General features: G+C 37.8%; 1 protein-coding gene and 1 long non-coding RNA gene across 3 annotated transcripts in view; both read left to right on the top strand.

The window, feature by feature from the left end:
* Positions 1-750: 750 nt before the first annotated feature.
* On the top strand, positions 751-5,494 carry LOC144661483 (uncharacterized). The gene is made up of 2 exons (XR_013572281.1): positions 751-1,696; positions 3,425-5,494. It is a non-coding gene; the product is annotated as an uncharacterized LOC144661483 (long non-coding RNA).
* Positions 5,495-6,937: 1,443 nt separating this feature from the next.
* LOC144661470 (uncharacterized) overlaps positions 6,938-14,292 on the top strand; it is an 83,738-nt gene continuing 76,383 nt past the window's right edge. For both annotated transcript variants that reach the window (XM_078522248.1, XM_078522247.1), the window contains exon 1: positions 6,938-7,158. In XM_078522248.1, the coding sequence (XP_078378374.1) occupies positions 7,061-7,158 (98 nt within the window). In that variant the 5' untranslated portion in view covers positions 6,938-7,060. The remainder of the gene's footprint in view (positions 7,159-14,292) is intronic.

Raw genomic sequence — 14,292 nt, 5'->3', positions numbered from 1 at the left:
CTGATCAAATAGGAGGATTTGATTATGTAAACAAATAATTGTTGGGCCTTCGAGGAACGAATTCACAAAGAATATCACTTCAACACATCTCGAAGAAAATTAAGCTTACGATTTTTAAATGCTTGTGATATGATTATTTTGTTTTACAATGCTGGAAGAGCAGCTGAGATGAGAATGAAAGTGATGTCAGTTTGCACGAAGCACCTGGAATTTCGTTAACTCCGAGTGAAATAGATCGATTCAGTGTATGCAGTTTATTGATATTCATGATGGAGGTAAAATTACTGTTCATTTAGTCAGAGTAAATAAACTTCAGCTTCATTACTTAGCTCTTTCGTTCCCAAATATATTAAATAATCCACTTGTCATGTAGTTCTGTTCACTATTGAGCGTTCATGTGGATTACATAACAATGTCAACAATTTTGAGATTTTGAGGTCTGTTTTGCTGGTTTCATTCAGAATGTCAACAGTAAATGTTATATTTGTCATAAAAAAATCACAATCTTGTTGTGGAATTTGGAAAATGCACACAACAAAGGTTAATGACTACTGGAAAACTGGAATCTTTGTGAGTAAATTCATGCCATTTTAGACACTGTATGCAGCTGTGCATGCAAACTTATTATTAATTAAATGTGTATCTTTAAAAATCTTAGTATTACTGTTAAGAGAAAAGCTTTTAAGATGTGGCAATGTTTTTCCTATGCATGTACATGTATATATAGGGGTAGAGGGGAGGGGGGAGTATTTAAAGGTCAAACCTTTTAAAGAGGGAGTGTAAGGGTTTGCAGTGATGCTTTGAGTTTATTAAAATATCAGGACCTGAACAATCGATGGAATCGATAATCGATGGCAATCGATAACAATCGATGACAATCGATATCAATTAATCGATTGATATTGATAATCGATGAACAATCGATCGCTAAAGTTTTTGTGATTATCGATTGTCATCGATTATCAATTTCATCGATAATCGATGACAATCGATCAATTAACTAACATCGATTTTCATCGATTATCAATATCATCGATTACCAATTCAATCGATCATTTAACTGCCATCGTTTTTTATTTGACTAGTATTTGATAAATATGTTTACTTTAAAACACACGGTCTCTCTTGTATGTTATATTTTATTAGCAACAACAATGATAACCTTTCCAAAAAATGTCAATACAACGAGAAACTTACTAACTTAACAGTAATAAGGCAATAATTATTTAAAACAAACGTTTTGAGCTTAAGTCTTATTCGCCTCCATCAACGAAGCGTACGCTTTTCGGTCTGGTTTGCTTTCGAACCAACTCCTGGCAAAGTAAATAGAAATCGCAACTTACAGAATTCCTCGCTGTCTAAGTACAATGTAATTTTTCTAAAACTCTGTCTTGTAGTCCATAAACATTTTCTCGCTCGTCCGAAATATTTCAAATCAAACAGTAGCAGAGAGAACTCAAAAATACGTCGTCCGTACGTCGGAACGAAAACGAGACAACAGTGGGAGTCTGGTGATGAGTTTCGCCTGTCACGTCCGCCATTTTTGACTCGGTCACGAATAACGAAGTGTCTTTGGAATTCTAGCGCTAGCAAACAGTAGGAAACTCGAATGAAAAACAGAAACATTAAAGCTTATGATGTAAACTTCATCTCAATGGAAAGGAGCTTTATTATTTTTTTTTACAAAACAACATATGTAAGTATTTACTTCATGCTTCGGATTGATTGTGTGTTTAATGCCAATCGATGGCAATCGATGAAGTTCGCGACCACCAAAGTGTGATTATCGATTGATCATCGATTGGCCGATGCCAATCGATGCCAATCAACAGTAATTAATCGATTGTCATCGATTGACATAGGCGTACGGGCACCTTCGGTCCTGGGGGGGCGGAGACTCTTTTGCCCGAAAAAAAGTGTCGAAAAATGGCATGGGTTGAAAGCCGAATAAAGGGGCATATAAAATGGAAAAACGTGCATTGATATATTTGTGTACAAATTTCGCCTGCTTGCTTAAGTTCTTTAATCAATTTTGTGGCGTTGTCGGAAGGTGTCAATGCACTAAATTCTTTTTCGAAAATATTTTATTTATTCACTCTAATTCAGCAAAAATTAAATTAATTTTGGGGAGCCAATTTAAATTTTTTCCCCCATTGGAAAGTAAAACAAAAGCGTCAAAAACATTTACGGAAGAATGGGATTTGAAACATTTCGTTGAAAGTTTTAAGCTAGCCCTGAGAACTAAATGTTTGAGTCGAATGCATTAGCTTCATCACATTTATAACAGCTTTGTTTCAAGGTCTTCTACTAAATCCACCGTGCGCGCCCAAGCTTTGGAAAAGCTGATTGCAACTGAATCAAACTGAGGGGTCACGCAGAATTTGCGAGAAAAGTCGAACATTATTATAGCAATTTGCGAGAGGAAACGAACGCAGATGAATTAGAAATTTGGACTTTTGAACCTCAAAGTTCGGTATATTTCCAATACTTTTCTTGTTGATGTAATTCGTTTTTTATGTAATGTTGACTAGACTTTTCGGCTTATTTTCTATTTTTTTTTAGGCTTGTTGCCCGAATTCTTAGCATTTTGCCCGAAACATTTTGGCACTGGGGGGGCTGCAGCCCCCCTCGCCCCCCCGCCTCGTACGCCTATGTCGATTGATCGATTGATTTTCCGATCATCGATTTTCATCGATTGTTCAGGTCCTGAAATATTTACAGTAGAACCCTGCTAACTCGAACTCTGAAGGGAAACGAAAATGAGTTCGAGTTAGCGGGGTTTTTCGAGTTAGCGGGGTTGATTGAATATTTTATTTGCCAAGTTAATAATTGATAGTTTACTGATTTTTAAGCACTTCAGTATACAGTACTGTGCAAATTGAACTTATCTTGCCAGAAACTCTAAAGCGACCACACATTCTTTTGTTAAGAGTGGAAAATGACTGTCAAATACATGATCTGTTCATTGCTATAATCAATGGGCAACCGTTGCGAGTTGCAAGTTCTGGAATTCGAGTTATCAGGGTAAAAAGTTTGACCCAAATTTTGTTCAAGGGAAACAAAATTTAGTTCGAGTTAGCGGGGTTTTCGAGTTATCAGAGTTCGAATTTAACCGAGTAAAAATGACTGAAAAGTGGGGTCAAATCCAAGGGAAATGGAAGTGAGTTTGAGTTAGCAAGGTTGTTCGAGTTATCCGAGTTCGAGTTACCGGGTTTTTTTTTCTGTAGTTGACTTCGCAGTTATCAGTAAAAAAAAAATAGTCTGTGCTGATACATCTCTGTTAAATATATAAGGTATCCTTTCGCATCCAGTAGTTTTGCTTCACTTTATACAAGCTTGCGTTAAGTGTTTTGTTTTATAAATTATTGATTTTCATACCAATTAATCAATTTTAATTTAATCTGTGGCATTTGACTTTTTTCAGGGTTAACATGAATTTCAGAATTTGCAGAGCCACAGACACAAAAACAGAATGTGGACAAGGACATCAAAAGAAAACAGGAAGGATTAAGATTATCCAGCTTGATGTTTGGGTGTCTTCATGATGCCATTTTCAAGAGACTAGTAAATTACATGTAAATTGAAATCAAGAAAAGCTGCAAATGAGCAAAGTTTATATTTTAAATGTTAACGTATTTACAGTGTACTTCAGAAAACAACTTCTTGATTGACCTGTCTCTTTCACATCTTTTTAGATGTAACAAGGGCATTATGAAGTGATCTTTTTAAGAATAATTTATGCAGCCAAAACAGTAACAGCAGAAATGAATGGGAGTTTAAAATTGCTATTTTCAATGTTTTGGCTGGTAAGAAACCACATGTGACCAAGCTAAAATCTCTTTGGCCGGTTAACATGACCTGTAAGTGTCCAAATATTTAGAGCCCTCGACTACACAGGACTTACATGTAGTTGTCTAATTACTGTATATCATAAGATCTTTGGTTGACCTTGGGGGAGCTGGGGCGGATCCAGGATTTAACAGAAGGGGGTTCGATATTAGGACCGCCAAAGGCGGTCTCCTTTAGGGGGGTCCGGGGGCATCCTCCCCCGAAAAATTTTGAAATTCAAGTCCTCGGAAATGCGATTTCCAACATTTTGAGGCCAAGTCAGTGTGTTTTAATGCCTCAATTTTTTTAACTCAAAGTGCTACTCTTTTGCATCAAAATATTGCAAAGATACGCTAAAACTATCAAAAATTATGTATTTGGATTCAAATTTCCTTTTACAAAACCATACTGCGTTTTAACTTTTTCCAATTTCGTGTCTCATCAAAGACGGGATCAACAAAAAGCATTCTTCGGGGGTATTTTTCCGCAAAAATTTGAACTACAGCATCATAGTTAACAGGCTTTTCTTAATGAATGTTTATGAATGCCAAGCCTAACGGTCTTTCCATTGTCATAGTGGTCTGAAAATATCCTTTGACAAGCTTCAAAGTGCTGTTTGCTCGCTCGTCAGCCGGGCTGAGGTGCAGAGTTCCAACACTAAGAAAGAAAAAAGAGGAAGGTTTGGAGCGGCGTAGCCGCAGCCACGAGCACTGAAGGTGTGAGCCTGGCTGGTGTGAGCCTGGGGCATGCTTCCCCGGAAAAGTTTTTGAAAATATAGGCCTCTAAGATGCCATTTCCTGCATTTTGACATCAACGACGGACAGAACGACTTCAAAAACCACAAACGAATGAACGCAAACCTTGCACGGAGTCAAGGCGATCCACTGTATTACCGCACCGACAAAACCGAGGGATCATGCTAGGATTCCCTGAAGATCCCGTAAAAGAAGCCTAATGTACCACAGAAAAACTACAAAGGATCATGCTTAAACGATAGTAAAGATTACCTCTCTTTGCTAGAAGAGAAGTATCGGGAGAATATTGAGTGAAAACGGGAGGCCGGAAACTATCGCCAAAAACAGGAGGTTTCCGGCCAAAACGGGAGAGTTGGAAAGTCTGTTAGACAGAGGTGGTTGGTATAGTGCAAACAATTCGTAGCAAACAGTTAATGTTAGGGAGCAGTTATGTAAGGTTTAATTTGTCCATTAATTTATTGCAGTATAAGATTGAATTTATTTACGTAACATTTTACAAGTATTTTTACGTCAGCGGTTTCAATTTAGGGGGTTCGACCGAACCCCCCGAACCCCCCCTAGATCCGCCCCAGGGGAGGTAGTGGAGTTAAAAAGCAATGTAATAATTTGAATTTGGATTGGTAATGCTGAAACTGGTGTAATTCTTAAGTATAGAGGTTAAAATCGTGATTGCAAGCAATATGCAATACCAATTTCATTCTTATGTGTTGTATGCTGCGTACAATTTATAAGAACAGCTATAATGTTAAAATTAGTGAAATATTCTAAAGCCAGATTAAATTTGCAGTATCCATTAGGTACCATGAAGCAACCAAATTGTGACTCATTTGCTTACTTTGTGAACTTCATGACGAATGGGCAACATGACTCCACAAAAATGTGTACAATAAAGCATACAAATTTTTAAAAGAGCAGTCAAAGTATTGATGCTTTTTTTCTTGCATAGTTTTATACACAAGCAAACATGATTCTATTTTTTCTGCGTAATCAAAGAACAAAACTGAGTTTGAGACACACAAACAATATTCTATCTTCCCAGAATTTTTGTTTTTTTTATTTCTGTAAGTGAAGTGAAACCCCTTAAGAGGAAGGGGACTCAAAAAGACATGTAAAAGTAAAAAAGGTGCTATCATCCTTTTTTTTGGGGGGGGGGCGAGGGGGGTGGGATGGGGTTACAGAATGTCCCTTCTTTGCTTCCAGTTAGTTTCACTCCGGTTTGCTTGTAGTTAGGTTCACCCCTGTTTGCTCGCAGTTAGCTTTATTCATCCGGTGTGCTTGGGATTAGCTTTCACTCTAGTTTGCTTGTGGTTAGCTTTCACTCCGGTTTGCTTGGCATTAGCTTATGGCAATATGCTGTAAACCCTTTGCTACATGTATGACCTCTGCCATTTCCATTCAAAATTAAAATATAGGCAAATAGTGAAAATAAAAACAAATGAATGAATGAAAAAAAGAAAATTAACCATATTCTTAAAGTAGATGTATATTATTTCCTATATACTCTAAATGTTAAGTGCTTTGCTAATTTACCACGTGATATGCCTATCTACCCCAACATGCAGCCCTACTACCCCCTCCTTATCTTCGAAGGTTACATAATTACCCGTTTTGCAGCATAATTTCCCATCCAGACTTCTGGATCATAATGCTGTCGGTGGAATTAAAACGTTTTGATTGATTTTGTTTGTTCTCGGCTTATTTGGTGTTGCTGTATACGGTACTCCCATATAAGGGCTATACGGGTATGTGCTGCTCAACAGGGTGTGCCTTTTGCCTCTCTGACTCTGAAACAGGGTATACAAATCACTCTTTTGACTGTGGAACACTATCAAGTTTAGCTATGAAAATCCGCTCCTCTCATTGGTTTTTCTCCAAGCCACAGACAAAGTCAAGTGAGCGCTTTGTGATGTACGCTAGTGTTTTTATATCTATCTTCATATATTTTTCATTGTGGATATTGTCTGGAACAGGGTACCTATTTTGCACTGTTTGTCTGGAACAGGGTCGCAAATTGAGCCGTTTTTCTCTGGAACAGGTCCAGAGTCTCAGCGACTCAGTGGCACACCCCTTGAGTAAATTTTGGGGAGTACCTCTCCCCCCCCCCCCCCCCCCCGGGACACGGTAAAAAAAAGTAAGTAACAATATTAAAATTTATAAAAAAAAAAAATAAAACGAATATTATATTCTTAGCCTTAAAATTGTACAATGGCTTGAATTCAGGTTTCAATAAAGTGCAAAATAATTAACTGGGGAGCTCCGCTTTTAGGCTTGCCTAAATCTATATATTAGTGATTAATAGTATCTGTTGTGTATTTCCGCGTTCCAGTTTCCCAGAGTCCGTCCCATACCGCTGACCGACTAGACGGACTAGGGATGGTTAAGATGGCTGTTTATTTTTTTTCAATTTTCAAAACAAACAGAATTTAGTAGGTTAAGACTGTTTTGAGATATGTTGGTTTGAAGTTTAAAAGCAATTCATGTCTTTAGCTCGGAAAAACTCGGCATCCCATCCAGACGAAATGACTGTCTCGGAACCAGAGAATTTAGAAGAAGGTGAAGGAAGTCATGTGCAAAGGTAAGAAATTTCTGCTTCAACTTACTACAACTGCTTTCTTCCCCATACGAAACAATCCAAAAGAGCTTAATCTCAGAACACCTGGCCCCTAAATATGCGTTTTAAAATGCTGCTCACGCAGATTGGTTAACTTTCATACAGGGCATGTACCGTCGTCCGTCGATTGCATCTACCTCTGAACGCACGCGCTAAAAACATGTTAAAAACAAAACCAACGTCGCTAAAAACAGCGCTAAAAATAACGTCTCCGTTTCAGGTGTCAAACTTCGAAGTTTAGCAGACCGTAACACGAACTTTTGCACACAAAATATTCACCATAAACACTGAGTTCGAGCGAAACTTTACACTAGAAATGATTCAAGTGAACCTGTGTATGCATATTGACACAGATCAGCATCAGTTTCTCAGAAGAAGTCTCTATATCTAATCTTTCTGCCATTTCGAAACCGGTCAAAGTCTTCATAATTCGTCTTGGCAGACGAATTATGAAGATTGATGGTCTGGACCGATAATCCGTCTGTTTGCCCGTATTTATACACTGACGAACTAAAAAATACACGAACTAAAAAATGCTCGCCTAATTAAAATGCAAGTTCGTCCAGACGGATCATCCGTCTCTAGTATAAATTGGGCTATTATTTATTTTGATAAACTTTTTTGGTGTTAAATCAATAAAATCGATAATCGATCATATAAAAACAATTTTTCCACTCGTGGTTGTTGGTTATGAAATGTTAGATAGCCAACTCAGCGCTATGCGCCTTGTTGGCTATCTACCATCTCATATCCAACGTGCACTTGTAGAATAATTGTTAAATACATGGTTGCGCGGAGATATGAAATTTATCTTTGAGTGTTTAAACTAATATCCAACCAGTGACCGCAATAAACTACTCATTAGGATGTTTTTTTGATTTTCCGAAGATTTCCAACCATTTTCTAAAGATTTCCGAAGATTTTTAAAATGTTGTCCAAAGGTTGTACAAATGTTTCCAAACATTTTACGATTTTTCCAAAAATATTCCGAAGATTGCCGAGGAAGATCCGAAGATGTTTTAACTTAATGTAGATAAACTTAGGCTCATTGAGCATTGAAACATGGCAAACTCTGAGAGCCGATAGTTCAAAAATGATATCACACATGTGTGGATATCATTTTTATCCACACATGTGTGATACCATTTTTGTAAAATTAAAATTGATTACAAATGTTCACTTTTTGGAAATGAGTTTGGACAAAGCATTACTGTGAATGTATATCAGGGGTGGTGAATGGTCCTTCAAAAAATGCGTGTCTCGCAAAATTTTAGCCAAATTTCAAGGGTCTCGTCCTCTCAAATTTTTCTTTTTGCCTTCTCGGAGTCTTGATTTCTTCTGCAAGGCTAAAAAGCTCTCAAAAGGTCTCTGGCTCGCAGAAACGATATCAGTCTCGCCGTCTCGCAAAGTCTCACATTTACCAATCGACACCCCTTATATCTTACTGGATTTGTAAAAACGCGGTCGAGGCCTGAAGTGACCTGAGTGTTTTTGACCACATACCTTGCACTGCGATATGGCTTAAAACATGCCCAGAAAAAAAAAATGAACAACAGCACTGAAAGGTAGACAAGAAAGAGGAGAAGAGAAAAAGAGACTGACATTCACTTTAGTTTTTATATCATCTACTATTGAGATTACGGCATTAAAACCATGAAAATTTCCATAACCTGGTTTTGTTAAATCTGGTCAGAAGTATGACCGGAAAGGTGAAGAATGTGCCTCTCGAGTTACAGTCAATCACTTTCTATGCATCTAGAGAAAACTAGCCTCCTCGCTGTCATATGCGACATTCACTGGTAACATGTAACTGGATCTGTAAAAACGCGGTCGAGGCCTGAAGTGACCTGAGTGTCTTTGACCACATACCTTGCACTGCGATATGCATAAAAACATGCCCAGAAAAAAAAAGAACAACAGCGCTGAAAGGTAGATAAGAAAGAGGAGAAGAGAAAAAGAGACTGATATTCACTTTAGTTTAAATTACCGGGGTATATCGTCTACTTTAGAGATTATGGCGTTTTGCGCTTAAAACGGTGAAAATTTCCATAACCTGGTTTTAATAAATTCGTTCAGATATATATTGTGTCATATTCTAAATAATTAGTGCTTCATTTTTATCGCCTATTTTGCTTGTTTACAAGTAAAATGGATAAGATATTGGCTGGAAGCTTGTCACTCTAGGGCCGAATTCCATACATTTTTGTTAACTCTTAAGGGACTGTTTTAATTTCTCAAGGGAATATTGTAATTTCTCAAGGGATTTGTCTGTGGGTGTTCTAAGCGTCACTCGGTAGTAGTGCGTAAACACGTGTGATGTCGTAGAAAAAACGTGACTTGTCAATTTTATAAACGTTATATAACAATTTTGAAATGTGAGTAGCCCAATTGAAAGGCTCCCGTCAAAAACGTCCCCTGGACTTTCTTGCTAAATCGAACGTAAGGTCACATGTTAGACGCGGAAGAGTTTGAATTGAGCGAAATGGCGCCTGTGAAAGTAAAATGGAAAAGTTTATAGTTTTAGCTCAAGTGCGGCTGCCAGGTGGTTGAAGGACATCATTAAGTCTGAATACCCGTAAGTTTACAGCATCGCTCGAAGAACTGAGTGATGTTTCTGCCTTTGTTTTGTACAACAGCGCTGTTAAGCGCTTCGGAAAAAAACGTTGCAAACAAGGTAGTTTTGAGCCTGGCCGCATAGAAGGCCTAAAACAAGAGGTTTCTTGCCGGGAACTTCGTCAATGCGAGTTTTACAGGGTCCGCTTGGGTGCTGCCGCGGCAAAGTTGCCGAGAAGTGACCTGGTTTTAGACTTTAAAAAATTCTTTATAGGTTTGGCAGGGGACCTCCCCTTGCAAAATTATTTTCTGTGCCTCATTAAATATTCGTCAATCAATAAATCAATCAATCGATTCGTGCCTTAGTTTATCTTGTTTTCGCAGGATTTTGTAGATGTGTGATGATGTAAGGGGTGGAGATAGAAGTGAGAGCAAGCCGGCGGCACTTAACTGAAAGCAAAACTAGTATATATAATGTGACAACACGAGCAAACGTATTCAATCAACAATCAGTCTTTATTTCACTTTCACCTCAAAATTACAGCTAACGGTAACAGATTACAATAGTCTTGCCTGAAACAACAAAAAGCAGCTAACCGCAAGCAGACTGTGAAAGCTTGCCACTTGAAACGCTAACGCTAACCCTAACCCTTAAACTTGGGTTTAGCTTTTTAACCCTAAATTTGAAATGAAATCCTGGCGTCAGACCCTAACCCTAACCCTTGGGGTTTAGGGTTAAGCTTTTTTCGCTAGGGTTAAGCTAAGGGGTTAGGGCTAGGCCTGTAATCCCAAAACTTTAGCTGACTTCATCGTTTTGAGAAACAAAAGGTTTCCTTTGTTTATCGTTTGTAAAAGAAAAGACAAAAGAAGCCGCGCGAGCAAAAACCTTGTCTTTTTGCATGTGTAATTTTTCAAAAACGAAACAAAGACCAGTGAAATGAAAGACAGGACAGTGTTAAGCACACGTCGGTATCTCGAAGAGATCTTTGATTACATAAGCACTTATATGTGGTATACAACTTTCATACAAGGAATAGGCCAAATACCACTAAAAGTTATATTATTGTCAATGTAAATTCTCTTAAGAAAATAAGAACCTACATGTATTAAGTACCTGAATAGCCTAAATTAATTTTGTGTTAACTAGATGCTGATGGATTTTTATTGTACTGGGAGCAAAAGAAGTAAGAATAATTTTCTCACTAACTTATAAACATGTTTTTTAATCAACGACTAAATTTTTGTCGGGTTTTGTTAGTTTAACTGCAGTTTGCTTAAGTAGTTCCACTGCAGTTTGCTTGTGGTTAGTTTCACTCTGGTTTGCTTCACTACAGTTTGCTTGCGGTTAGCTCTTATTTGTTTGTAAGGGGAAGCACACTAAAACTAACTTTAGCCGTGCTGTCCCACGAAACAGGACAAGGTAAGATTCTGACAATTATTGATTCACTGTGTTATTATAACACTCCTTCTTATTAAAGCGTGAACACTTAAAATATGTCTGGAATGTTCTTTGTTTTTTAACCAATCACATGCGAGAACTTCAGACCGCAGAAACCACAAACAACGAATGATGGGTTTCCATCGGTCACGGAACAATATTCGGTTCTCGTTTCGCTCCAATTTACAAGGAAACACTAATTGTAATTCCTTTCTTTTTGAGAACATTCACTGCCGTACTGAAGAATATGTATGAGTGATTTTTTTATAGAAAAAATTGAAAAACCAATGCGCCCGATGCCACGGTTTGCCCCAGTTGCCGCCAATTTTCAAAAATTGTAACGAATTCGTTTCTGCAGTTACCGTTCGCCTGATGGCATGTTACAATTTGAACTGAGGTAAGCTTGCATTTTCCGGTTTTTATCTCACCCCAACTATTGTAGCAGACCTTAACACTGATAGAAGGAAGGTTCGTTTCTTCGATATCAGCGAAACGATAGCGGGAAGGAAAAGCGAAAATCAAGCGATTGAGGTGTTTACTTTGCACCAATCTGTTATCACGGCAACATTTTGAATAATTTTCGTCTGGAGCCTTTACAGTTTGCAGTCTTACGATCACGGAACCTCTGATTGCCTTAGGGTTGAAATCGTTTGCCGAAATAAATCGAATCCCTTGTTCTACCGAAAAGATTTACAATCAGCAACGAAAACTCCACAATTTTGTATTTTATTTTTGGTTTATCGTGTTTACATCTTATGTCTAGACGTGTCTACAACATACTGCATGCACTGAACCATGTCGTATAACGTCGCTGAAGGAACCGTCCTTTTTTTTTCCTTCAAAAATCCCTGAAACCTTGTTCTGGATGGCCCTCGATCCGACAGAATAGCAGTTCTTTAAATTCCTGAAAAAGACAGAGCGTGTATCCTGAAACAAAATAAGAACTAAAGTTGCTCCGTGACCGATGGAAACCCATTTGTTGTTTGTGGTTTCTGCGGTCTGAAGTTCTCGCATGTGATTGGCTAAACATAAACATTCCAGACATATTTTTTAGTGTTCACGCTTTTATAAGAAGGAGTGTAACTTTGTGGATTCTTGTTGTTTAATATTTTCATAGTTTGTAACAATACACGAATAGAATTTTGTGAATTAAGTTTGTTTATTTGCTTGACGGCATAGACGAACGTACAGGAACCGGGATTGAACTTCAAGATTTTGACAGAGTAGACCCCTAGACACGCTTCTCCTCACGTTATTCTTTACCTTACGGCTACACATGCCATTTCTAATGACTACATTTCCAGTAAAACAGTTGCTAATTTTTTTTCTAATGGCAATGCATTAATTTCTGAACAGAAGCAAAAACGTTTAGCGTTTACTGCTCCCACCGGAAGTAATTTCACAACAGGCTACAAAAACACTTGTAAATATCACTTCACACCTGCATTTAATGATGTTGTAATTCTAAATTGTGCAACTCAGCAAAAATAATCAATTGTCACGAAATGAGTTCCCTTTGGTTAACTATTAGCAATGTTTAAGTGTGTGAAAGACTTGTACCAGTACAAATTTACGTTGTTAATTGTTTTAGGTTAAATTAATATTAGCGCCTAAAGACTTGTACCAGTACAAATTGCGTTCTTAATCGTTTTAAACTTTGTTGCCTTCGATCGCTTAACCCCCATCACATTCTTAATTGGTTATATCACATAAGATTTGGGCTACTCACGTTTTTACAGCAAGGCGCCCAAAAGTGTGACCACTTTTAATGTATTCACGTTCTTTCGTGCAGATGTAATCCAATCAAAAGCCTTGGATAGCTTGCAGTTGACTTCTGATTGGATTAAATCTGCACAAAAGAATGTAAATAAATTAAAAGTGGTCACACTTTTGGGCGCCTTGCTGTAATTGTTATATAACGTTTGTAAATTTGACAAGTCACGTTTTTTCTACAAGAACGGAAGTGTTGAAGCACAACTATAGAGTGACACTTTACAAGTCACGCGCTTTGATCACCCACAGCGGAAAGTGTTCCCTTGAGAAATTTAAGCTTTAGTGTGTGAAACACTTGTACCAGATTTGGGCTAATCACGTTTTTAATTGTTATATAATGTTTGTAAATTTGACAAGTCACGTTTTTTTCTACAAAAATGGAAGTGTTGAAGCACAACTATAGAGTGACACTTTACAAGTCACGTGCTTTGATCACCCACAGGGGAAAGTATTCCCTTGAGAAATTAAAACAGTCCCTTCGAGAGTTAATAAGAGTGTGGTTCCACATTTACCCCCACTTAACCGCTATTCTCCTTCATTTCGCTTGTAAACAAGTGACCCAAACAGTCGTGATTGCGTTACAAAGGAATGTTATACATTTAGTAGATGATTGACAAATGAAGTTGAAATAAAAGACAAACAAGTATTGTGTAATACTAGGTTTTTGAGATACGAACACGAGGTAAACAACACGAGGAACACAAGGAGATTATTTTGTATTTTTTGTTTTATTTTTACATTAAAACCGGGAATTATTAACATTAACGAGAGACTCTTGTGTACCGTACACCTTCGGGAAATAAGTGGTGCCGGGACCAGGATTCCCGGGAGAAAAGAAGTGTAATTTGAACACAAGACATTGCAAACATGGGAAACTCGGACAACGAGAAGACCGACCAAGGTGACACAGGAATGACACAACAAGAACAAGATCTTGAAAAGAAAATCAAGAAAAAGATTGACAAACTAAAATTCTACTTAGAGGAAGGCGATGAGCTCTTAGAAGATGGCGATTACTACGAGATTGCACTTACGTGCAAGCGAACTGACAAAATTCAAGACCGCCTAAACAACCTTATGTCAACACTACAAGAACTTAAAATCGACCATTGGAATTTCGACGCAGAGAGAAGTAAGGCAGTGGAAAAAGGACTTAAAGGCCACATCTGCGCTGCTTCTGGAGATGAAAACCAAACTAAGCAAGGTTCTGGAGGAAAGAGAGCGAAACAAAAGTCAAAAGGCCGAGGAGGAGAAACTCAGAGCAAAATTCGAGCAGGAGGAGAAATTTAGACGAAGATCCAGCAACAAGAGAAGGAACTAATTGGGAAGAGAAA

The sequence above is a fragment of the Oculina patagonica genome, chromosome 7 (genome assembly GCF_052425735.1).
Source record: "Oculina patagonica isolate OP01 chromosome 7, crgOcupat, whole genome shotgun sequence".
Taxonomy (NCBI): domain Eukaryota; kingdom Metazoa; phylum Cnidaria; class Anthozoa; order Scleractinia; family Oculinidae; genus Oculina; species Oculina patagonica.
This window is presented reverse-complemented; position numbering and strand designations above follow the sequence as displayed.